We start from the raw sequence: 24,113 nt of genomic DNA on the forward strand, positions 1-24,113 counted from the left end.
TGTGGGCATTCCTTCACACGAGGCCCCACCCCACGGGACCCTGGCATGAGGGTGTGGCCACTCAAGACCAGATTCATCCAGCCCTCCGCACTGTTCCTCAGTCAAAGGAACTCCATGACGAAGCGAAGCCTCACTGTGAAGTTGCCCACGGGGCCAAGAGAACAGCACCTGTCACATTCCTTACATCCTTCTCTCAACAACAGTGTCCAAGTACTGTTCACCAGGGAGCCAGTTGGCGCCTGCTTTTTAAGGGGTTCCTACCCGAGCTTGCCGATGGCCACTCCACTGACTACGGTGAGACCCCACCATTTCTCAAGGGCCTGCGGTTTGCCTGGCTTTGTGCAGACTTTAGTGTGCACTCACCAACACACCGGAACCAGTGCGGAGGCACTGGTTGATTTCACCTCACTCATTTGGACAACGAGGCTCTGAGACCGTAAAGCACTTGCCTAGGGTCACAGAGCAAGAATTCAAAGAGGCGCACTGGACACAAAGCTATTCCCGCTGCTCCAGACACCAGGAACTGACTGGCAAGGACTTAAGGATCTTCTTGTGGCTCCCACACGGTGGGGTTGATTTTCAAGGGGGAAAGAACCAATGGCCATTCAACCTTCTGCTTCAGCTTAACCACAGCCTTCATTGGCAACATGGAGCATCCTCGGAGATGCTGGGATCCCGAGGACCCCTGCTCTAGACCCAAGTGGCTCTCTCGAGCACCTGGTGTTGGCCAGTTCTAGCAGCCCCTTCGGCCCACTAGGGCTTGGCCGCTCCTCATCACCCAGGCCCATTTCACAAACGAGAAGACTGAGGGCAGGTACTAAGAGCTTAAACTGGAAGTGACCCACCCCCAAAGATAGGGACAAATGTGCCTCCTGGGGCCCCCTCCCATAGCCTACCTTCATTGTGAAGGTCCCCATGAGGCTCTGCCCACTGCTGCTGGACCGCTTCCCGGCGATATACCACGTGTGTCCTTCCGCCGGCCTCCTTGGCCTGCTGCCCTCTCTCCAGAGGCTCGATGAAGTAGTCGGAGCTGTCTGTGCGGATGAGGCCAGCCTGCAGGCCAGGGGGAGCAGGGGCAAGGTGAGAGACAGAAGAGGTGAGAACGTGGGACACAAAACAGGCACATGTGAAGGTTCTTCCTCCAGAGCCTGGGAAGCCCTGGGACTCCTGGACTTCCTATGACAGGGAAGCGCAGGGGAGGGAGGGAGGCCGATCATGCGAGGGGGAGGGCCCCCATTTTAAGCACCGAGGGACCTGCATTGCTTGTGCTGGTCATTTGAGGCTTCCTGTGAACTAAGAGTTCTATTTTTACCTTTCAAGGTAAGTGGGGCGCACACAGCCAGGCACAACATTCTGACAGTATGCTGCTCCCCCTAAAGGCAAGAGGGAAAACCCCAGAACCAAAGGGAAATCAGCCCTTGGATAGGTGTGGACCCTGCTCCAGGACAAAAGGTTATTGTTTCAGACCTAAAGCACACATGCATGGTACAGCCGGGGTTGGGGTGGGAGGGGTGGAGGGTGACCGGGGGAGGGGGGGGCGGGGGGGGTAGAGGCTAGGGGCCCCACAGGAACCTAGCCAGGATGGTGTACCAAGGGGGCAGGCTCCCCTTTCAATCTCACATTCTGTCCACATCAAAATATTGCCTAAAAAAATAAAAAAATAAAATAGAATCAAGAGCTGGCCTTGGAAATCAAAATACAAAAATCTAACCTTGGCCAAACCCAGAAAAATGTATTATTAGCCACCAACCAAGACCACAATGAAAGAAACCAATAAAGCATATAAAGAGACGTGTGTTAATATACATGTGCCTGCAAATGTATATAGACACACACACGCACCCACGTCATCTCTATAAAGTAGGCCCACCCACCTACCACGGTACACGGAATATAGCAGATAATGTTTAATAAATAAGTATTTGTTGAATTCATTCACTTGTTCTAACAGATACCTACTGAAAGCCTTCAGCATCCCAGACACCAGGAGCCCAGCTGTGAACACAAAGCCGCGCTCAAAGGCACATTTTTATAAGCTGACGGGACTTCTCCATTTGAACCAGAGACCCCCTCCTTAAAGCAGCCACTGCACAGCCTTCAATTCTGCCCACCTCCCCAGCTCGGCCTGTCTGGGGGAGCTGTGTCTCAGGGAAGTCCTTCCAAGGCTCCAGTGCGCCTGCCCCTGCAGCATCAGGCCCTTCCCATTTGTTAGTGAAGCAGAAAACCAAGACAGTCAGGACCAAGATGGTCGCCTTCACACCTCGTTACAGACCCATTCAGGAGGCCGAGGGAATGCTCCAGGGGAAAATGGTGGCATTGTGATGGTGTGTGGCCTCCCCAAGGCTCCATTTTACCGGGTCATGGGATGGTCTGAGAAAATCTTGGTGCTTTTGTTAGAATACCGGGGACAGGGTTCTCCGGCTGGGAAGGCAGAGTGTAAAACACTTGCTACATAAGCCCGACCACCTGCATTCAGATTCTCAGAACCCACATAGACGCTAGACCCAGTAGCACAGGCTACCCCCATCGTCTCAGCATGCCTGGGTAGGGGGACTGGAGGCTGAGGCAGGAAAACCTCAGCCAGCCTGACATAAGCCCCGTGAACAGGAGATCCTGTTTAAATCAAGGTGGAAGAAGAGGCCTGGACCCAAGCCTGTTCTCTGATTGCATGCACACTATGGCTCGTGCACATATGCACATGCTTGTAACACACACACACACACACACACACACGCGCGCGCACGCGCGCGCGCGCGCACACACACACACATATACACACACATACACATGCAATGTCAGCATTAGCATTCCTTCAAAAGACTCAGCACCTACCACTCACTCTGGGAAACTGGTAAATAAGGCTCAGCCTCTGGCTCTGGGAAGGAGCCAAGGATGAGGAATGTCCTACCCTGCCCAGCACTAGGGCAGGTGCGGCCCTGAGGGATAGGTGTGCACCAGGCACCTAGTTACAAGAGCTAAAAACATAACCTGACACCGCTGCCCGAAGCAGCCTGTGTTGGCCCCGTGGAAATACTGGCAAGAAGAGAGACTAGCAGGAAGAGGCTCAAATGCCCTCGGCTTCCTGGCACCAGCTCCATTCTCTCCCATGTTGGCAGCACATCTCCACTCTGCCATTAGACAACACGACCTCCCTCCAAGGCCTGTATGCAGTCTGAGGAGAGCTGTGGTGACTCCAGCTGTCAATCAGGCACCTTGAGACGGGCCGCCTGGGCTAGACCCCACAGCTCGATGGAGGGGGATGAAAGTACGAGAGGAAGAAAGTGGTAGGGTAGTCAAAGACCCAAGCCACCCAAGATGGATAGGGCATGCCAGGTGGAGGGGGACCTTGGGCAGTGTATGGAGGCATGGACTGTGCCATAGACCAGAGAGGCACTGAGGATCGCAGGCAGAGGCTGAGCAAGGCTAAGGAATAATGGCTGCAGTGGTTAGAAAGAAAATGGCCCCCAAAGGGAGCGGCACTATTGGGAGGTGTGGCCTTGTTGGAGGAAGTGCGTCACTGTGGGGGCGGGCTTTGAGGTCTCCTATGTTTAAGATACAGCCTAGTGTCTTAGACCACTTCCTGTTGCCCGCAAGTCAAGATGTAAGGACTCTCAGCCCCAGCACCATGTCTGCCTGCATGCCTCCATGTCCCACCATGATGATAATGGACTAAACCTCTGAGATTGTAGGCCACTCCATTAAACGTTTTCCTCTATAAGAGTTTCTGTGGTCATGGTATCTCTTCACAGCAATAGAAACTCTAAGACAATGGCCAAACTCAAGGGCCTCTACCACTATAGATCTACAGAAACCCAGGGCACATGAAAGATGCAGGGTTGAAGGGACAGCTGGTGGCCTCAAGCAAGGACATGCCTCAAAGCTATTGCAGCTGGGCAGCCTTGACAGGACTAATGAGGAAGACCAGGCCAGCCCACCACCACTGTCCACACTCCTTCCTATGTCCCATCTGCTAGAGAGGGGCCGTTCCTGGTGCAAGCAAAGAAACCATCCCTTCGCCGGTCTATCCTGCAGGCCAAGGTCCATACAACTAGGCTTGCCCAGGGGGGGGGGGGGTCTGTGCCATCTCAGCCCTCACGCTTCTTAAAGCAGCCTGGCAGAGCAGAATTCCCTAGACCAGTAGGAAGAAGATTCCACCCACCTTTCTCATGCCTTGGCCCTCATTGCCCAGATCCCCTCTTCTATTCTGGGACTTGTTTAACCAACTGCACACAGCAAAGCTTTCAAGTGTTGACACCTCCTGCCTCATGGTTCCATGTGGTTCCACATGGTTCCACGTGGCTCAGAGCAGAGAGGCAGGTTCTAGAATGATCTGGATGCCGTCATGACTGCTCAGCCCACAGTCACCGACCACATGTTTAAGCTCCAGATTGAGAGTTCCTAACTTAATAACAAAACCAGCTAGGGGGCCTCTAACTTATGCTTGGGTGTCTCCAGTGACAACAGCCTTCCTCTCCTATGATGCTTGAAAAAGTCTCTACAGGGGTGCTCCACACATATCGACTTGACAACAGCCTACAGTCACCAAGAAGGGTGTCTCAGCTCTGTGACTGTCTTTATCAGGTTGGTCTAAAAACATGCTTGTGAGAGACCGCCTTGATTGTTAATTGTCAGAGGAGGGTGCAGCTCCCTCTGGGTGGCAGCATCCCCTAGGCTGGTGGTCCTAGGCTGTATAAGAAAGCTAGCTAAGCATACGCCTGAGCAAGCCAGCAAACAATATTCTTCCACAGTTTCTACCTTCAAGATCTGGCCCTGATTCCCCTTAGCGATGGACTGTGACCTCACATTGTAAGCCAAAACCCTTTTATCCCCTAAGTTGCTTTTGATCAGAGTGTTTTATCACAGCAACTGAAAGGAAACTAGAATACATCCCTATGCTCTACGCTTTATAAACTGCCTTATTATCTGTTATTATTAAAAAGTAGTACCAGTAAGCCGGTATGGTCATTTGAATGTAATTGGCCCCCGTAAGTTCATAAGGAGTATCACTCTTTGGAGGTGTGGCCTTGTTGGAGGAAGTGTGTCACTGTGAGGGTGGACTTTGAGGTTTCCTATGCTCAAGATACCGCCCAGTGTCTCAGTCCACTTCCTGTTGCCTTCTGACCAAGATGTAGGCAGCAATGTTTCTGCCTACACACCTCCATGCTCCCCACCATGATGAAAATGGCCTGAACTTCTGAAACCGTAAGTGAACCACCCCAGTTTAATGTTTTCCTTATAAGAGTTGCCACGGGAGCTAGGCAGTACTTTAATCCCAGCACTCGGGAGGCAGAGGCAGGTGGATCTCTGTGAGTTCGAGGCCAGCCTGGTCTACAGAGTGAGTTCCAGGACAGGCTCCAAAGCTACACAGAGAAACCCTGTCTCAAAAAACAAAAACAAAAAAGAGTTGCCGTGGTCATGGTGTCTCTTCACAGCAATAGAAACCCTAAGACAACCTAGCTTGGTGGCACACACCTTTAATCTTAGCACCCGGGAGGCAGAGGCAGGTGGATCTCTATGAATTCGATGCCAGCCTCAACTACAAAGTAAGTTCCAGGACAGCTAGGGCTGTTACACAGATAAAATTCATCTCATAAAAATGGGGGGGAAAAGTCCCTACACCTTATGTTGTCTTATGCCTTTTCACCTTCACAGCCCTATATGAAGGCACTCTCATACTAGACCCATTTCATAAATAAGTTTTAGACGTTCAGAAAGTAAAACAGCATGTTCAAGCTACCCAGTGAGGTATTGAACAGGAGCCCAGGTCTGTGTGGTCTATAACTGATACACCATATAACCTTGGCTCGTCTGGGCTGGGATCTGCCCTTGGGGTCCTTTCCTAGTCCCACCTGGAGTTCTCTTGGCTTCTGTTGGGATCTGGCCTTTCAGAACAAGAATGCTCAATGTCACTTCTGGACAGTTGTTGCCATGGACACCTCCCACCATGAGTGTGATAGCAGAGGAGACTCAAAGCACAGGGTTCATAAAGGGAGCAGTGCCCTCCCACTCCCCAGGTGACTTCCCATCTCAAACAGAAAGGATCCTCAGCCCACACTAACCTTCCTACCACACCCTCAGCTCTCCATCACCTCTGACTCCTCAGTCCCGCCGGCTCCAGCTCCTGACCTCAGGCCTTGCCCCAGGGCCGAGCTGAAGAGTGTCTCTCAAACCAATTTACTAAGTAGGGCGAAAGAGCTGGATCCCGTAACGAGGGGCACACCTTGTGATGATGGGTCTCATTGGTCCCCAGAGATCAAGAGCAGAGCCTCTCCAAAGATGGTTCTTATCCCATTTGGGGTATGATGCCTGGGCCTGGGCCAGATGTGGGCTCTCCCCGAGCCTCAGAGACCCTTCTCTTGGAGAGAGGATGAGGAGGCAAGGCTGTCGATGGCTCCAGCTATTCCTAACCTTCATGGAGACCTACCTCTAGGGTGTGAGCCACCTGGGCAGCACAAACGCTGACCCTTCCCTACCAGCTCTGCTCTCCTCCTTTACACACAGGGAGATTTGGCGCAAGTTCCCTGGAACCGCTGCCCTGGCCAGGAAGCCAGGCACCACGCAAGGCAGACAGCCTGGCAAGCAGAGCTTCCTGGCTCCCTGCCTCCTCACTAAATCACTCCGTCTCTCAATTTATGAGATGTTTATATTTCTGAAAAGTGGTAGCTAATTTTAAAGTACTAAAATCAAATCAAATTTCTGGATAAAACATCAAGGAGAAGAGGGGGAAAATTATTTGTGGAAGGCTGGAAAAATCAGCGTCGGCCCTATCTATTCCCACCCATTGCTTATTCTGTCACAAAGAGTACATAAGGAGGAAATGTACACTAAAAAATGGTTCTCCACACAACAAAAACAAAACAGAGAATGAATCCTTGGTTACGTCTAGCCGAGCCAGATACCAGGTGGGCCCTCAGCCCATCGCCCGCTCAGGATGGAAACCCTCCAGGGAAGGCCTGGCCACCCTAGCCTTGCACCAAACTCCCTTTAATGTGGCTAATTCTGAAGTGTCCTTCCTGGGAGGCGTACGCTAGTCCGGGCAGAGGTTCTACTTGGATTTTTCCAGTGACATCCCTTCAGTGGCGAAGGCAACGGCTTTTTCTGTCTCTACCCAGAGGCCTCCAGGCCGTGCTGAGGTTTGCCCCAGTTGCCCAGGTGGGGAAGAACTCTCAATGTCAGCGTGGAATCCCAGAGCACCTGAAGAAGTGGTCACATGACACCTGAGGAGGGGAGTAAGGCTTAGAAATCACCTCGTGTGAAGCCGGGCGGTGGTGGCGCACGCCTTTGATACCCACACTGGGGGAGGCAGAGATAGGCAGATCTCTGTGAGTTCGAGGCCAGCCTGGTCTACAAAGTGAGTTCCAGGACAGGTAGAGTTGTTACACAGAGAAATGTGTCTTAGGAAGAAAGAAAGAAAGAAAGAAAGAAAGAAAGAAAGAAAGAAAGAAAGAAAGAAAGAAAGAAAGAAAGAAAGAAAGAAAGAGGGAGGGAGGGAGGGAGGGAGGGAGAAAGAAAGAAAAAGAAAGAAAGAAAGAAAGAAAGAAAGAAAGAAAGAAAGAAAGAAAGAAAGAAAGAAAAAAGAAAAGAAAGAAGGAAAAGAAATCACCTGTGACCTGCTATGGACCTAAGTGAGCAAGCTCAGTTCATGACTGGTAGCAGTCTACTGTCAGGACAAAGTCCCAGACATCTTAGTAGATAACAGAAGCCAAATTATTTGGAAATTAGTTCATAAGTGTGCCTTTGTATGCATGTGCATGGAGATCTAGAGGTAAGGAGACCTTGAGACAGCAGACAAACCTCCAGGGTGGCCACAGGAAGGCCTGGGAAATACGTTCTCAGGTGAAAAGGGCCAGACTCGGCTCCTGCAAGCATGGCGGTCTCTTTGGCATGATCAGACTCCTCGGCTCGAGGAGTGTTGCCCTCAACACTCCAGCCCTTTCAAGTACCTCCCCTCCCTACCCAGCCATTGCTCCAGCCTCGTGGGAAAGAGCGGCCTATACCCACTGCCTAACCATCTCCCTGCCTCCCTCTACCCACACAAATGGGCTTCCGGAGCTAGCACTTCCTGAAAGGTACTCACCTGTGACTACCCTGTAGCCAAAGCTGGCTGTCCCTTCCTTGCCCTGGCCTGGTCTCCTCTGGTCACATTCTCTTTCTAAGCTTATCCCCAATCCGGCTTAGAAGACCTCATGCTGGCAGATAAACCCTGATCATACCAACCATCCCAACTCCTTATACATATGTGTATTCTTTTCATGTTTACCCAACAACCCCCTGGATAGATAGAGACCCAGATTTCCACCAGGCAGGCAAACTTCAGAGAACTCTAGGCTGTGTCCAGACCTGCTCTCTCTTCTTTGTTTTACCCATTTCTGGGGGGAAAAAAAAATCAAGGTAGTCCAGGACTCAAGACCTGCAACTTCTGATACCCTAACCCTGCAGTCAGTTCAACTGCATGCAGCATCCAAGGGTCTGTCAGGGCCCAGGCCCTGAGGAGCCATGCTAGGCTACTGTCTCTGATATGACATGAGAGAAGTGCCATCCACCACCTTAGGGCAGAGATCCTGTCAGGGCTCCTCTGTGCACAGGCATGATGGGGAGCCGTGAAGGGGGTGGGGCGGGGGGAGACAAGCCTCTACTAGTCTTAACGAACTTATATCTGGATGATATAACTTTTACAACTTGATAATTAAGACAAACAACCCAATTTAAAAATAGGCAAAGGATCTGAGTAGCCATTTCTCCAAGGATTATATTTAAATGGCCAATGAGAAGGTGCCCAGGGTCATTAGTCAGCGGGGGAACTCAAATCCAAACCACAAAGAAATGCAGCTTCACACCCACTAGGTTGGCTAGAATCAACGTAAGATAATAACAAGTGTTGGCAAGAAGGAGGGGAAACTGGAGCCATTGCACACTGCTGGTGGGAACGTAGAACGTACAGCCGCTGGAAAGCGGTCTGGCAACTCCTCACACAATTAAACAGCTTTAATACAGCATCCAGAAAGTCCCCTCCTAGGTACAGACCCAAGACAAACAAAAATACGTCCACACACACACACACAAAAAAAAACTTGTCCGTGGACTGTTAACCTTCATTGGGAACTTGGTTGGATCGAGAACCACCTAGGAGACACACTTCTGAACGTGTCTGGGAAGGCATTTCCAGATAGGCCTAACTGAGGAAGGGAGGCCCATCCTGGATGTGGGCAGCATCACCCCACGGCCCCAGTAAGAAGGGAAAAACTGGGGACGCGAGCAGCAGCGCTCACCTCTCTCTGCTGCCTGAACAAAGATGCAGAGTGGCGGCCCGCCTCTCACTCCCACCACCATGCCTCCCCCGCCATGAAGGACTGCACCTCTTCTTAAACCCTGTCAGACACTTCGTCATAGCAAACCAGAAAGGCACCGAATCCCAGCGCTTATAGAAGCATTGTCCATAGCCATCAAAAAGTGCAAGTAGCCCAGATGCCGACCATCGACCTATGACATATCCACACAACAGAGTATTATCTGGCCATAAAAATGAATAAAGTGCCGCCGACACACGCCACGGAGCAGATGAGCCTGAAAAAACACTGTGCCAAGTGAAAGAAGCCAGACACAAAAGATGACAGGTCTGTGAGCACCTTTCCAGGAAAGGGAGTGGGAAAATGTGTGGAGAAAGCACGTGAGTGGCTGCAGGGAGGAGGGATTTGACTGGGCAAGAGGTAAGGGATATCCACTTCTCTACGAGCTGACGAAAACTTTGTGTTGAATATGGAGACAGTCATGTATCCCTGTCTAAAGAAAACCCACTGAAAGCCCGGTGTGGTACCACACTTAAACCCAGCACTCGGGAGACAGAGGCAAGCAAATCTCTAAGTTCGAGGCCAGCCTGGTCTGTAGAACAAGTTCCATAGCAGTTAGAGCTACACAGAGAAACCCTGTCTTGAAAAACCAAACCGAGAGACAGAGAGAGAGAGAGAGAGAGAGAAAGAGAGAGAGAGAGAGAGAGAGAGAGAGAGAGAGAGAGAGAGAGAGAGAGAGAGAGAGAAGGGAAGGGAAGGGAAGGGAAGGGAAGGGAAGGGAAGGGAAGGGAAGGGAAGAGAAGAGAAGAGAAGAGAAGAGAAGAGAAGAGAAGAGAAGAGAAGAGCAGAGCAGAGCAGAGCAGAGCAGAGCAGAGCAGAGAAGAGAAGAGAAGAGAAGAGAAGAGAAGAGAAGAGAAGAGAAGAGAAAAATAAAATCCACTGAATTGTGTGCTTTGAACGGGTAAACTCCATGGTGCATGAATCACATCTCAGTAAGGCGGCTGCGTGCTCAGGGAGACTGAGACACATGCGCAGCACCAAGCTGCCTGCTTCCTTGAAGTGTGAGTCAGTACGGCTCAGATGAAAAGCCCAGGGATGTTGCAAACTCAAACCTGATGTGAGGCCCCAACTCCGGGAGATCTGCTAGAGGCAAGGGCAGCCAAGGCCTCGGCCTGAGCCCAGGAAAGTCTGCAGGCTGATTCAGACGGGGCTGATGCATGGAACCCTTACAGGATGGGGCTGAAAAAGCCAGCCTTGTCCCCAATGGGTGGGCTTTACTATACCCCAACCCAGCAGCATGAGGACTCCCAGGATTGGACACAGGCTGGAAGAAACATCAGTAGTCAGCTGGGGCCAGTGCCTGGGACAGGATGACCACTGAGTCTCTGTGTTCAGGATCATGACCTCTGCAGACTCTGAGAGGGGCTAAACCTAGCCTATCTGCAGCAATATTGTGGGTGATATGGGGAAATGCAGAGGCCCTAAGTTCAATGATTCCCTGATTCAAATCTTGGCTTTGCTGTTCACAGGTAATCTTGGCTAAGGTGACATTCTGTGCACTTATCTGGTAAAGAGGTAATACATATGCCAGACATCATTTCTGCCTTCCAGTGACAGATGTGTGGCAGCTATAGTTTCTGTTGTTGCCATTAACACCACTCAAAACTATGTTTCAGAGCAGTGGTCCTCAACCTCCTAATGCTGTGACCCTTTAATACAGTTCCACATATTTTTTGTAGTGACCCACAACCATAAAATCACATTCGTTGCTATTTCATAACTGTAGTCTGCTATTATTATGCACCACAATATAAATATCTGTGTTTTCTGATGGCCTTAGGAGATCCCTGTAAAAGGGTCATTGACGCCCCCACCAAAGGCCACAAACCACAGGTTGAGAACCAGTTTTAGAGCCTGGGGGCTCAGAAAGGGGACAGTGGGCTGAGATGGGAGCACTGTCCTTGAACCCCAGAAAGGTTTATCTCTGACTCCTGGCTCTGCCATAACTGGATTTACCTGCTCAGATCCTCTGCCTGTAATTGGGAAGACATTCCCAAGAAGAGGGAGAAAAAAAAAATCCCACTGGGTAGGAAAAGTCCCTGCCAAGAATAGGAGGCTGGCAGAGGGCAACTTTACTCAGGTGTGATTTCTTTCTCTTTAAAATACTCTTTTTGTTTGTTGTTTTTGTTTTCTACTTTTCTATGGTTCCCTTATCTCAAAAGGCAATCCTGTTCTACACAGATGTCTACAACTCCCTTCCCCTAAAGCAGTTTGAAAAAGGAGGCTGTGTTCACCAGCTTTTCGTGGCTGTGACAAAATGTCTGAGAAAATCAAGTTCAGCAGGAGGAAAATCTATCTGGCCCATGGTATCAATCCATGGAGGTTTGGAGCTACTATTTTTGAGTCTGTGGCGGCAGAGGGCAGCATGGCAGAGGACATACGGTACAGCAAAGTCGCTCATCTCATGGTAGCCAGGAAGCAGTTGGGGTCTCCATATGCCCTCTAAGGGCTTGCCTTCGATGACCTAACTTCTATGAGTCTGTACCTCCCAAAGGGTCCTCCACCTCCCAGGAGCAGCACAAGTTGGTGACCAGACCTTAACACTAGAGCGTTTAGGGGAACATTCTAGATTCTGACCATAGCACCAATAACAATGGACTCCTCCTCCTCTGCCTTGGGACTTTCCTGCCAAGTGGTGGTAAGGCTCCACGGGGAAGCGACGCATCTGAGACCCTACAGTGCTAGGTGGCACAGGTCCTCTCCAAGCCTCGATTTCCACATTTGAAGCCAAAGGGTTGGGGAGATCAAATGAAGGAAGGACAGGAGAACACCTCCCCGGGTCTGACGTCAGCAGGGTGGGGGATCTATTTTTTTTCCTTCCTGGGCCCAGCCTTCCTGATCCTCCACGACCTGACCCTCATTTCTCTGTCAAATACATGGCTATGACAACTGTCCTCCCTCCTGGATGCTCATTTCAATCATCCCAGGAATTTGCAGATCTACTGCCGCCCAGGCCACACACCCCAGACCCATGACATCATACCTCAGTTGGAAGGGCTCGGACATCATATGCCCTGAAAGCTACCCAGGTGATTCCCACACACATGGTCAGGGCCAAGAATTACACACCCAAACTGAAGGTTCCTGGTCCATGGGACGGTCCTCAAAGGGATGACTGAGGCATTCCAGGTCTTTTTCACAAGATGAGCAGGTCAGCATGGGGGTAGCCAGAATAAATTCAGAAAACGGACGGGAAATAGAAACTCCAGGGGACCATCTGTGCTTGCCCTGAGTGGGGTTAAGCCAAGCCAGGGTGGTTCTGCATGCCTCTGGTATTGGGAGCATCCCCACCCTTGTAGGGAGTGACCAGGGATTCTCGAGATCACTCTATCAGTGCCTCATGCCATCTCAGGACCTCACTCCCTCCTCCCCACAAAGACAACGCCTCTGTGAGTGAAAAATAACTGGCCAGGCAGGCTGGTGGTGGCTCAAGCCTTTAATCCTAGCACTTGGGAGGCAGAGGCAGGTGGACCTCTGTGAGTTCGAGGCCAGCCTGGTCTACAGAGCGAGATCCAGGAAAGGCGCAAAGCTACACAGAGAAACCCTGTTTTGGGGGGGGGGGGAACAAAAAAAAAAAACCCTGTCCAAAACTGCCCCCAAAGACCATGAGGGTCTTGAGGAAGTGGCCGAGGGGTTATGATCTGCAGTAGCCAATGGCAAGTAAGGGATGTCAGTGGTTACCCAAGGTGGGGACGTCCACAGTGCCGGTAAGTCCAAGTCCCTCCGTGGGTTTGATGGTGATGATGATAAGAAGGACAATGACAGAGGTGGTGATAATTAACTGTCCTCTGTTGCCAACCAGAACGCAGTTGGTTTATGTCATTAACAGCTTGGTAAACACACTTAAAGGAAGGGTGGCTGTTTTACTTCCACCCCATCCCCTCTCCGGAGGGAGGGGTCCTGATGTAGGTGGCGGGGCAGGGCTCACACCAAAAGGTGTTCTGAGCCTCCCCCTTCCTCTGCAAACCATGCCCTGGGGCCCGTCCAGAGTCCGAGCATTTCCCCCTGGGGGGCTGAAGCCACCCATGTTTCCATTTCCCTATGCCCAGAAGCCACACGGCTCCAAGGCTCCCCTATCCCACTCCATCATCGCCACAGCCCACCATGATCGGGCTGGGAGCTCTGCCTGGCCCCTTGCTTGGCTCCCAGTCCTGGCAGCGACTGTGGCTTCAGGACGAGGAGACAGGAAGCAGGCCTTGAGTGCCAGAAGGCAGCGTGGCTGCCAAACCTTGAACTGAGAACAGCTCCCTGCACGGAGGCCCCGCAGTCTGCACCCTGTGGCTCAGATGCCAACCAGAGCACTTGGGGAAGCTCCAGGGAAAGGGTACAGACAGCCCCCTTAGCCTGGGAGAGCTGGCCAAGAGAGAGCCCAGAAGGTCCTGCCTCGGCTGTAAGCCACCTCTCTCCCCAACGTTAGATCACAAGCGTAAATGTCCATCTCCGACTCTGATACAGGGTCGGTCTGCGGCAAGTGACGGATGAGCTCTGTGGCAGCCTAGGAGAAGAAGGTTCCTGTGCCAGACAGGGAAGCACAGGAGAAGAGGAAGTGGGGCACGCCACACACCCAAATCCCATGTCAACGGGTTCCAGCCCCAGTGGCCCTAACAACCAGTTTCCTTTACAGAGGTGTGAGAGCAAACAAAATACAAATAAAGCCCCCCGTGGGGACTGCACCACTAGAATGCTCCATATTGTGAGGCTTCTGACACCTCGTCACTGTGTCTATTAGTTACCAGCGGCACACATTTCCGTGCCGCAGCCATAAGGCCTCTTCACCTGCAGTATCATTCATTCCCTCATCCACGCATCCATTCATTCATTCATTTACTTGTCTAATCATTCATCAGAGAGGGTCCATTCTAAATACTCACAATACAATGCGCACACACACACACACACACACACACACACACACACACACACACACTTACTTCATCTTCACACTGAGCTACCACGTCACTGAGCTGGAGACAGACAACAAACACATCTGTAGAACTATAGCATCCCAAAGGAGACAGTGGTAGATGATATAAAACAAGTATAAAGGCCATTGGAGATTAAAATTTTATTTGTGGCACTGAGAAATTGAACCTGGGGCCCTGTGGATGCTAGGCAAGAACTCTATCACTGGGCTACATCCCTAGCCCTTTTTTGATTTATTTAAATTTTGGGATAGGATCTCACTAAGTAGCCCAAGCTGGCCTTGAACTCAGAGAGGCTTTTATTTGTTTCTTTTTAAATAAGACAGGGTTTCACAGTGTAGCTTAGGTAGCCTGACACTCACTAGATAACCCAGACTGACATCAAACTTGAAGCAATCCTCCTGGATGAGCCTCCCAGGGAGCTGAAATTACAGGCATGGACCACCAAGCCCGCTGAGGTTGGACTGTGGCCCTTATAAGAGATCTGGTTTTGAGGCTGGATGGTTGAGAACTCTTGCAGAGGAACCAGGTTCAGTTCCAAGCATCCATATGGTGGTCCACAAGCATCTGTAACTCTGGTTCCTAGGGATCAGACACCCTCTTCTGACCTCCTCAGGCACACATATGGTACACAGACATACGTGAAGACAGAACACTCATACACATAAAATTAAACTTTAAATAATAACAACAAATCTGCTTTCTCACAACAGTGGCCGTGGGGAACTACGGGGACCCAGTAGCTCCCACATCTCCAGGCCAGTAGCTCTGGAAGCAGCTTGTGTCCTGATGGATGCTCTCACCCACAGACCTCCGTCTCAAGCCAGCCTATCTACAGCTCCCTAGCACCACGTCACTGGAAGCTAAGCAGACCACGAGGCTTGCTGTGTTCTATGGCATGCAGTGAGCATTTCACAGCAGCCCACCCACTCCGAGATCTGAAAACGGATAGAAGAGCAGCCATGGTGATTTGAGGCTGAAAAACGAGAAAGTTTCGTTGGAGCGAAAGCCCACTCACTTTTCCTTGTTGGCCTCCGAGTTCGAAGGAAGACAATGCTATGCAGAAGCGGGCAAGTCCACCCCTTGGATCAGGAGCCTTTAATAAACCTCCTTTAGGACCCAGCCAAGTCCAAGAGTCCCGAGGACAGCCCTGTGGCTTTCAGTATCCTGCATCCTGAAGCTGTTACCATGGCCACCATCTCACTGGCCATCTCTGGCCTTGAGTCACCACTCATGTGAACTTGATCCTTTTCCATTGAGTCAGGAGGGGCTGAGGGATTGTGGGAGGTGCCTTGGCATCTCCCTGAGGGGACAGTCACTTCCATATGTACCCTGAGTCTCCTCCCATCCCTGGCCCTTGGCCTTCTTAGCTAGGAAATAGAGGGGCACTGAAGCTCCAGAGCCTCTTCCAGACATACTTTCTCCAAGGACAGGGAGAGGACAGGGACTGTTCTGAGCTGAGACCTACTACACGTGCTGCTAACCCCATGCCAGGGAGCTGGCAGGAACTTAAGAACTTTCCACTGCCGAGCTGGAGGAGCTCCTGCAGGCACTCACTGGGAGCCCACCCGGGTCTCTCCCATGGAGACCAGGAGGCAGATAGGCAGGCAAGTCCAGCCTTCCACCAGCCCCAGCCACCCTCCCTCTAGCCAGCCTGGAGACACAGCTGAGGAAGGAAAATCAAACCAACCCTCGCTGGGAGGAGAGTGAGCAACAGCAGTGAGGTGATGTCTAGCTTTTATTCCATATCATAAATAGGTTATTAACCCAGGACTGACAGTGAGGCAGGGCTGTGGGGAGACCGGAACAGCAAGACTGTGATATTGACTACATCAAGGGCTGGAAAGTCCCAGAAGCCGGGCTGCTCCACTCACACAGACCAAGTAGTCCAAGACAGAAGCAACAGGAAAGAGCCCTCCCAGGAGCAGGAGGTAGGACTTGGAGCAGACAGGACATCCTGGAGTCTATAAGGGAACCTGCTGCACACCTTACCACTCTGTCCTTGCTCATTCAAGTTCCCATTCACTGTCCCCAAGTTTGAGCAACGACTTAACTGCAGCATTTTAAAAAGATCGTGTGTGCCTGGGTGTGTGTGTGTGTGTGACATGTGTGCAGGTGCCCTAGGAGGCCAGAAGAGGGCGCCAAACTCCCTGGGACTGGAGTCACAGGCAGTTGAGAGCCACCCAGTGTGGGTGCTGGGAACCTAACTTAGGTCCTGGAGGTGCAGCAAGAGCTTTTCAGCGCCAAGTGCATCATTTCCAATCAACAAAACTACAAGGTAGTTGGGGGTGTATGTAACTCAGTCGGTAGAATGCTTACCTAGCAAGTGTGGCGCCCTGGGTTCCTTCCCTAGCACCACATACAGGGCACGGCAGTACACGCCTGAATCCCAGCTCTCAGGAGATGGAGGCAGAAGAACCACAAGTTCAAGATCATCTTCAGCTACATAGCAAGTTTGAGGCTAGCTTGGATTATATAAGACTTTGTCTCAAAAACAAAGAAGGTAAGGACATCACTTTATAGGTGCAGAAATGGGCTTAGAGAGGTCGAGTCCCTCAGTGTGGAGGAGAATTTGCAAAGATGACAATGTCCTCAATCCTGTCCCTGTGTGTACATTCTTTGCAGGGAGACGTTGCCGCTCATCCCTTCAAGAGACAGAGTCCATGTCCTTGCCTGGGAAAATCTCCCCTAGCCTTATAGTGTGGCTTGGCCAATACAAAGAACATCACAAAGCTTCCAAGGCTGGACCTTAAGAGGCCCTATGGCTTCTGCCTTCCCCATCTTGGAATGCTGCCTGGAGACTGTGGGGAAAGAGCCAGGCTGTCTGCTGGAGGAAGACAGGCCACAGGGGGAGGAGAACTCAGGCCATCTAACTTATAGCCAGCACCACGCTGGTATGAGGAAGAGGTCAGAGGGGACCTTCCAGCCAGCCCACCCGGCAGCCTCAAGAGAAAGCCCAGGAGACAGTCAGAATAAGGACCACCAGGAGAGGGCCTGGGTGAGGTTAGATCAATGTGGGCTCTGACTACCAGATGAAACCCGCAGACCCCTGGGTGGCCTTCAGACAAATAAGATGCCCTTGACTTCATCATCCTGCCTGCCACCAACTCAGACTAGGAAACGCAGATGACGAGGATACACCAGCAGACGGTCATTGCTGACAGGTCTGTGAGGGGCCCTTTGTACACTGACAAGTCTAGGAAGTAATGGAAGCTATGATGACCTCTGCTTTCGAGATAAGAAGACTGGGAAAGAGATAGGTTAGGGAGTTGGCCAGGGTCGCAGCGCATGTACAGGGCAGAGTTGGAAGTTCACCCCAAGTAGGCCAGTTCCTCATTCCAAATACACACTGCACAGCCTACTAGTGCGGGCTGAATACCCTTCAGTACCTGAGTGTTGAAATCTAGTCATAAATGTGACTGTCTAAAAGGTGGGGCCTTTAGTATGTGATTAAGTCATGAGGATGGAGTCCTCAGAAAGGGGACTTTTATATTAACCACCTTATAAAAGGGCTGGTAGCAACTCCCTGGCCCTTGTTGGCCCTCCTTCTTTCCTGTCTCTGTTTTCCTTGTGCGATGCCTGCCATTCACCCTTTGGAACGCGTTCCAATCCCCCGAACCCCTGTACCTCTGCACCCCTCCTTCCCAGTGCAGTTCCTGGGGCTGAGTGCAGTTTGTTTTAAATGGTGTACTAGAATGTCAAGCATCAACTCTGAAGCCCCAGAACCTGGCCGGAGTCTGGCTCTGTGCAAGGCCCCCCGGACTGTTAACAGTGCTGCACCTTGGAATGCTCCCTTGCCTGGGAAAGTGTCTGAGTGGTGTCATAATTGTGCTCCCTCGAGCTGGGCAAGCATCGCTCACACCATCCCCACCCCCACAAAGCTACCACGGTGTGGGTGGGTGGAGGGCCCAGCCAGCCTGAGGAGCCAGGTGGTCTAGGTGGCCACGAAAATAAACCACTGGACTGAACCCCACTTTTCAAGACCCACCATAAACTCACATGATGAGGACCCTAAATCCAGGGACCATTAGAAACTTACTAAAGGTCCAGGTCACACAGCCCCTCGGCACCAGAGTTGAAAAGACTACACTTCCTGTCTCACGATGGCTGCCAGCAAGACCTTTCCAGGCCTTTCTGTAGGCCAGGTACTTTCCATAATTATGTGATTAAAATACAGTCCACACATGTGTAAGTGCATGGTGAAAGGTACAGCTTTCGTGACGTCCTGCTTCTCCAGATAGGCATAGTTATGTGCCCACAGCAGCGGCATTCACGTCTCAGCCCTTTCTTCTCCCCAGAGTGCATGCCACTGTGGCAGTGTGTGTGTGCATGTATGTGTGTATGTGTGTGTGGTGTGTGTGGTGTATGTGTGGGTGTGTGGTATATGTGTGTGGTATGTGTGGTATATGTGTGGTGTGTGTGTGTATAGTGTATGTTTGTGTGGTGTGTGGTATGGGTGTGTGGTGTGTGTGTATATGTGTGTGTGTGGTGTGTGTAGTGTGTATGTGTGTAGTGTGTGTAGTGTGTGTGTGGTGTATGTAGTGTGGTGTGTGTGTGTGGTGTATGTGTGTGTGTGTGTGGTATATGTGTGTGGTGTGTGTGTGGTGTGTGTGTGTGTGGTATATGTGTGTGTGCGTGTGGTATATGTGTGGGTATGTGTGGTGTGTGTGATGTATATATCACAGATACATTCATGTGTGTGAAGGCTGGCGTCTTTTTTGATTATTCTTCACTCTCTCGAGACAGCGTCTCACTAAGCCTGCTCATCAGGCATCTCCTGTCTTGACCTCTCCGGCACTAGGGTCACAGGTGTGCACTACAACACCCAGCTTTTTAGGGAGACACTAAGAATCCAAACTCAGGTCCAGATGTTTGCCCAGCAAGTCCCTAACCAGAGACTAAGCCATCTCTCCAGCCCACTGCAGCCCCGATTTAACGGCGAAAGGACTCTAGTTCAGAGGTTGCTGGGACCTAAGGGCCGGAGAAAAAGGAGGGTTGGATCCTGTTGCCTTCGGGGGCCCTCCCCAACCCCACCCTGTGCCCCTAAAAATGCAGCGGTTGCAGAGCGGGAAAACAGAACCAGATGTGACAAATCTTACACGTGTGGCCACTTCCGCACAGACCTTGACTCACAGAGGCACCGAAGGCAGAGGAGGGCACTGTGTAGCCAGTTCCCTCACCAGCCCAGCACATGGCCTTGAGGCCCAGGACTCAGCTGATAGTCTGGGTTCTGAGTAGATCCAGTGAGGACACAGCCCTGACCAAGAAGCAGAGACACACACACCCCCATTCTGAATCCCGCAGCCCCTCCAGCACCCACAGAGAATTGGCCTCTACCCAATCCCATGTTCCTCCAGATACAGAGCATCGGTAGCCATGATGAGCAACACACTGGGTCACTTGCAGTCACCTGCAAATCATTCCCAATCTTGACCCTTGGCCTTGAAAGTGTCCCAGGCTGCCGGCTTCCGAAGAAGCACTCCCCAGGAGGCAGGCTGAGCCTTCTACATCCGTTCCCGAGTCAGTCCTTCACTCTGCCATCAAGAGCCCAGCACATGCACTCCTGTTGGTGATGTTTGGACAGCTCTGAGGCAATGGTGCCTCCTCTCCTAAGCCCTGTTCAGCTCAGCCTTAGTGTTTCATGAACCAGGCAGGGCAGGCCTGGCTGGAGTGTTCAAAGCCAGACTCTGGAAACCCATAGTAGAATCCTCCCCACCCTTAACTGGAGCACAAGACCAGGACTCTGCAAGGGCTGGGATGGACTGAAGATCCAGAGGACAGCAAGACCCATCCTGAGTTTGACCCTCCGGATCTCCTTTTGTTGTAAGAAAAGCCCTCCCTGTGGACAGACCCACAGCCAACTTCATTGCTGTTGTGAAAAGACCGTCTAAGCAGGGGCTCCATCCTCATTTGACCCGTGACCTACACCAGAGGCAGTGACCCTCATCACCCACTCTACCATCCGGCCCAGTGGGCACCTGGGATACAATATACCATGCACTGCAGGCAATTCATGCATGTCGTTGGGTCCCACCCTGGAGAGGGAGACAGGGTGTTCAACTCCCCATCTTATTGGTGACCCTATTGCCTATGGTACCATGAAAATTGTTTGGAGAAAGGGGGGGGGGAGTAGTCAAAGCCCAGAGGTTAAGAGGATGGCTCAGTGAGAAAGTGTTTACTATGTAAGCAGGAGGGTTGACGTTCTGATCCCCGGTACCTATGTGAAAGTCAGGCGTGGCGGTACCCTGAATCCCAGGGCTTCACCAGTCAGCCAGCCAGTGACCATATACACTACATGTATGTGGGGATGTGGGGGGGTGTGACTGTGGGGAGGGAGAGAGAGAGAGACAGAGAGAGAGAGAGAGATGAGCAGTAAAAGTATAGAATATCCCCACCATCTGGGGGATGAGGGACCATGCGGAAGAGTCCATGAAAAGCAGGGAGCTTAGAGAGGAGACATGGGGAAGAAAAGAAAGATGTGCCACGTGACACAGGCACAGGGTGACTCCTGCTGTCTGATCCTGGCTGGGAAGCGAGGTCACACAGTACTAGTATCACATCAGTTTTGTAAGGGGCAGGGACCAGGTTGCATCCCCAGCATCTAGAATAGGAACTATGTGCAGACTAGGTAAACAAAGCCCGCTAGGGTGTAGGGGCTCCAGTCTATAATCTCAGTGCCAAGCGGCAGAGGCGGGGAGGGGGTCCTCAAGTTGGAGGGCTACATGGCAAGACCTTGTCTCAATAAGTAAATAAATAAGTGGGTCTCCATTTTAAGCATAAGGAAAGAAGACAGATTAGCTCATCCGAATCTGCACAGCTTTCCAGTACAGCCCCTGGCACACTCCACAAGTGGTCCTCAACCTTCCTAAGCTGTGACCCTTTAATACAGTTCCTCATGTTGTGGTGATGCCCCCCCCAACCATAAAATTATTTTCATTTCATTACTTCATAAGTGTAATTTTTCTGCTGTTATCAACCATAATTTAAATATCTGACATGCAGATAGTCTTATCTGTGAAAGGGTCATTCGACCCCCAAAGAGGTCACCATCCACAGGTTGAGAACCGCTGCCCTAGACCATACCTACCTAGCTCTGTTTTAGTCTGGGTCCAGAGATCCCAGCAGGTAGCTTATGGGTAGTTTCCTGGTGAATAAAAGCATTAAAAAAGGTCCCATTATGGCCACCTCACACTTGGCAGAGTCTGGCAGCCAGTAAGAGAACGACTGCCCGTCTGGAAGACAGTCAGGCCACTAACATTGTGTACCATGTCCTCAGAAACCCCAAACCTACAGGGGATAGGGCGGGGACTGGGGGCTGTGAAAGGGACTGGATGCTGGACAGGAGGGAAGACCTTGTCCCTTACCAATCCATCACAGTTGCTGATGGCAACAGCTGCCCCAGGCATTCCGGTGACACCTCCGGTGTACACACACTCCCGCTGCAAGGGTTGTCGGAAGAGTTCCCGAAAGTCCTCTTGCCATTCCACGGGGGCCCCTGGGGCCACCAACCTCCGGTTGGGCTGCAGGCTCAGGTGAAGCAGCTTCCCAAAGACAGTCACATTGAAATAGAGGAAGTGGTGCCTTGGACCACCAGGCCGCGGAGTCTCTCTTTCCAGTCTCGGGGGGCTGCGAACCACCCGGAGGTGGCTATGCGAAGAGGGTGCCGTGGGGGCAGAAACCACATGGGACAAGAAGCGTCCCCGAAAATCCGTGCTGCAGGGCACAGTCACGACATAGTCACGGAGTTTCCCAGAGAGGTGCAGGTCTGTTGGAGGTAAACACACAGAGTCTCACTTCACTGTACAAAGGTAAGAGGAATCTGGGCATCCCCTGTGGGGAGCTGGGGGAGATGGACAGGCAGCGCTGAGCATCACTTATCACAGATCCCTTAGCCCAAGTTCATTCATTATCTCCCCATTGTTTCCTAAGCCTGCACAGTCACCCTGTGCTCAGTCGAATGGCATCCAGGTAGACATAAATTTGTGAACGTCCATTCTCTCCGTCGCTGTCCGGTCTTTTTTATATTTAGCAGACGTAAACAAATGATGTCAAACAGAGTCCCGTCACCATAGCAACAAGCCTTCCAACCTTGAGCACGGCTTAGAAAGGGCTGAAATTCCAGATCTGCCTCAACTCCCCCACTGTACTGAAGTCACCAGCCTGGGGCAGGGGCCTTGCCAAGCTCCCAAGAAGGCAGCTGCCAAAACAAACACACCTAGGAACCCCCGGGGGGAGGGGGGAGGATCCTGGCCCTTGACACGGAGAAAGGAGGGGCTGGGGAAGGGAGCGAGGGAATGCACCGTTATATATTTTTCCGAGGTTAGAGAGGAAACTTTTTAAAGCAGCAGAGTGGCTGCGAGACTTCTCCACTGCCCAGCCCCAAGCAGGATAAATATAGAGCTTCAAAAATAAAAAGAGACACAGGGGGTGACCTGCCCACTTGGGCTGACTGAAGTGTGAGGTCATGGCCTCATGCTGCAGGCCATTTGCCAGTCAGTGGGCCCCATCCTCACACAGCTCTATCCCTGTGCACAGCCAGGCAGGAATGACAGCTCACTGGCTCCCAGGCCCGGTGATTCATGGATACAAGTTGGAAGGAATGTCCACTTCTCCATAATCCTATCCCTCGCCTCCCCAGCTCACAGCACTGATCAAACACACCCAGGAGACAGACGGATGCGCCTTTCAAATCCCCCAGGCAATTGCATGTGGGCATTGTGCCCCTTTTATCTTCTAGCTGTGATAGCCAAGGAACCCAAGAATGTGCAAAAGGGGCCCCCACTTGGGCACATGAACCCTGCCTGGAAATGACAACCTTTTCTGTATGCCCCAAAGCACCGGAAGGGTACTCATATTGTAAGATGTATGTGGTGTGTCTCTGGTCTGTGCCGGGGAGATGATCTGCAGTGTCTGGGGATGCTTTGTGGGGGGCTTGGAGGGAAATAGGGGAAGAACCTCTTTTTTGGTCAGAAGCAACAGTGCCCACAGTTTTCTGCTATGGGAAGCAGTCACCTGCTAATCGGATTCCGTGTGGGACAACCAGACATGCACATTCGGACACGCACATGCACACAGTTCCACAAGTGCCACCCAAGTTGGAGACAAGGCATTAAAAGATCAAGAGAAGTGGAGGGAGAGAAGGGGGAAGGTGGGCTCACTGTGACTGTTTCTCACCGGAAGAGACTCGTGTTCCCAATCCCCGCCAGGGACAGAAAGGGACAGAAATCACTAAAAGCAGCCAAAGCCAAGCAACTCAAGCCTGCACCAGGCATGCCGCCTTCCACCCCTCTCGAACCCTGCCAGGCTGGCTCCTGCAACCTGGGGCCACTCTGGCTGCTCGCACCCCCAGAGACCCCACGTCCCCGCGCGACCGGCCCGCACGCACCTGGGGTCTGACTGCCCGCGGCGGCGCAGAGCGTGCAGTACCAGGGCAGCAGGCAGGGCAGCAGCGCGCAGAGCCGAGCCATGTGGCCGCGCGGGGGGACGGGGACGGGCAGGCACCCGAGTCCCCGGACTGCCGGATCGCAGACCAGCCGGCAGCCTCCGCCTCCTGCCGGCCCGCTCCCGGCTACCCCACGGCACGGCGCCCGCACTGCTGGCTCCAGCTGCAGCCGCTCTGGCCGCCCGCGCTGTCCCGAGCCGCCCGCCCGGACTCGGCGAGACCGGCTAGGGGCGCGCGGGGCGGGTACACGGGCAGGGCGGGCCGCGAGGCTCGGGCGGGGGGCGCGGGCGCTGGGGGCGGGGGCGGGCCTGGCGAGCCACGGCGTGCGGCCCGGATCGGAAGTGCCACGCGGAGCCCGCGCGGGGGCTCCTGGCGCACGGGGCGATCGTCCCTTCAGACGCC

At 52.2% G+C, this 24,113-nt stretch overlaps 1 protein-coding gene across 2 annotated transcripts in view; it reads right to left on the reverse strand.

The window, feature by feature from the left end:
* The window catches only part of Adamts14 (ADAM metallopeptidase with thrombospondin type 1 motif 14), a 74,100-nt gene extending 50,190 nt beyond the window's left edge, over positions 1–23,910 (reverse strand). Inside the window, exons 1-3 of one of the 2 annotated variants that reach the window (XM_037199630.1) lie at positions 23,655–23,910; positions 21,634–22,034; positions 897–1,053 (exon numbers count right to left, since the gene is read on the reverse strand). In XM_037199630.1, coding sequence (XP_037055525.1) covers positions 897–1,053; positions 21,634–22,034; positions 23,655–23,736 — 640 coding nt within the window. In that variant the 5' untranslated portion in view covers positions 23,737–23,910. The remainder of the gene's footprint in view (positions 1–896; positions 1,054–21,633; positions 22,035–23,654) is intronic. The other variant, XM_028886166.2, reaches the window with a different exon arrangement.
* Positions 23,911–24,113: the final 203 nt, after the last annotated feature.

This window comes from Peromyscus leucopus, chromosome 16_21 (assembly GCF_004664715.2).
Source record: "Peromyscus leucopus breed LL Stock chromosome 16_21, UCI_PerLeu_2.1, whole genome shotgun sequence".
Classification (NCBI taxonomy): Eukaryota; Metazoa; Chordata; class Mammalia; order Rodentia; family Cricetidae; genus Peromyscus; species Peromyscus leucopus.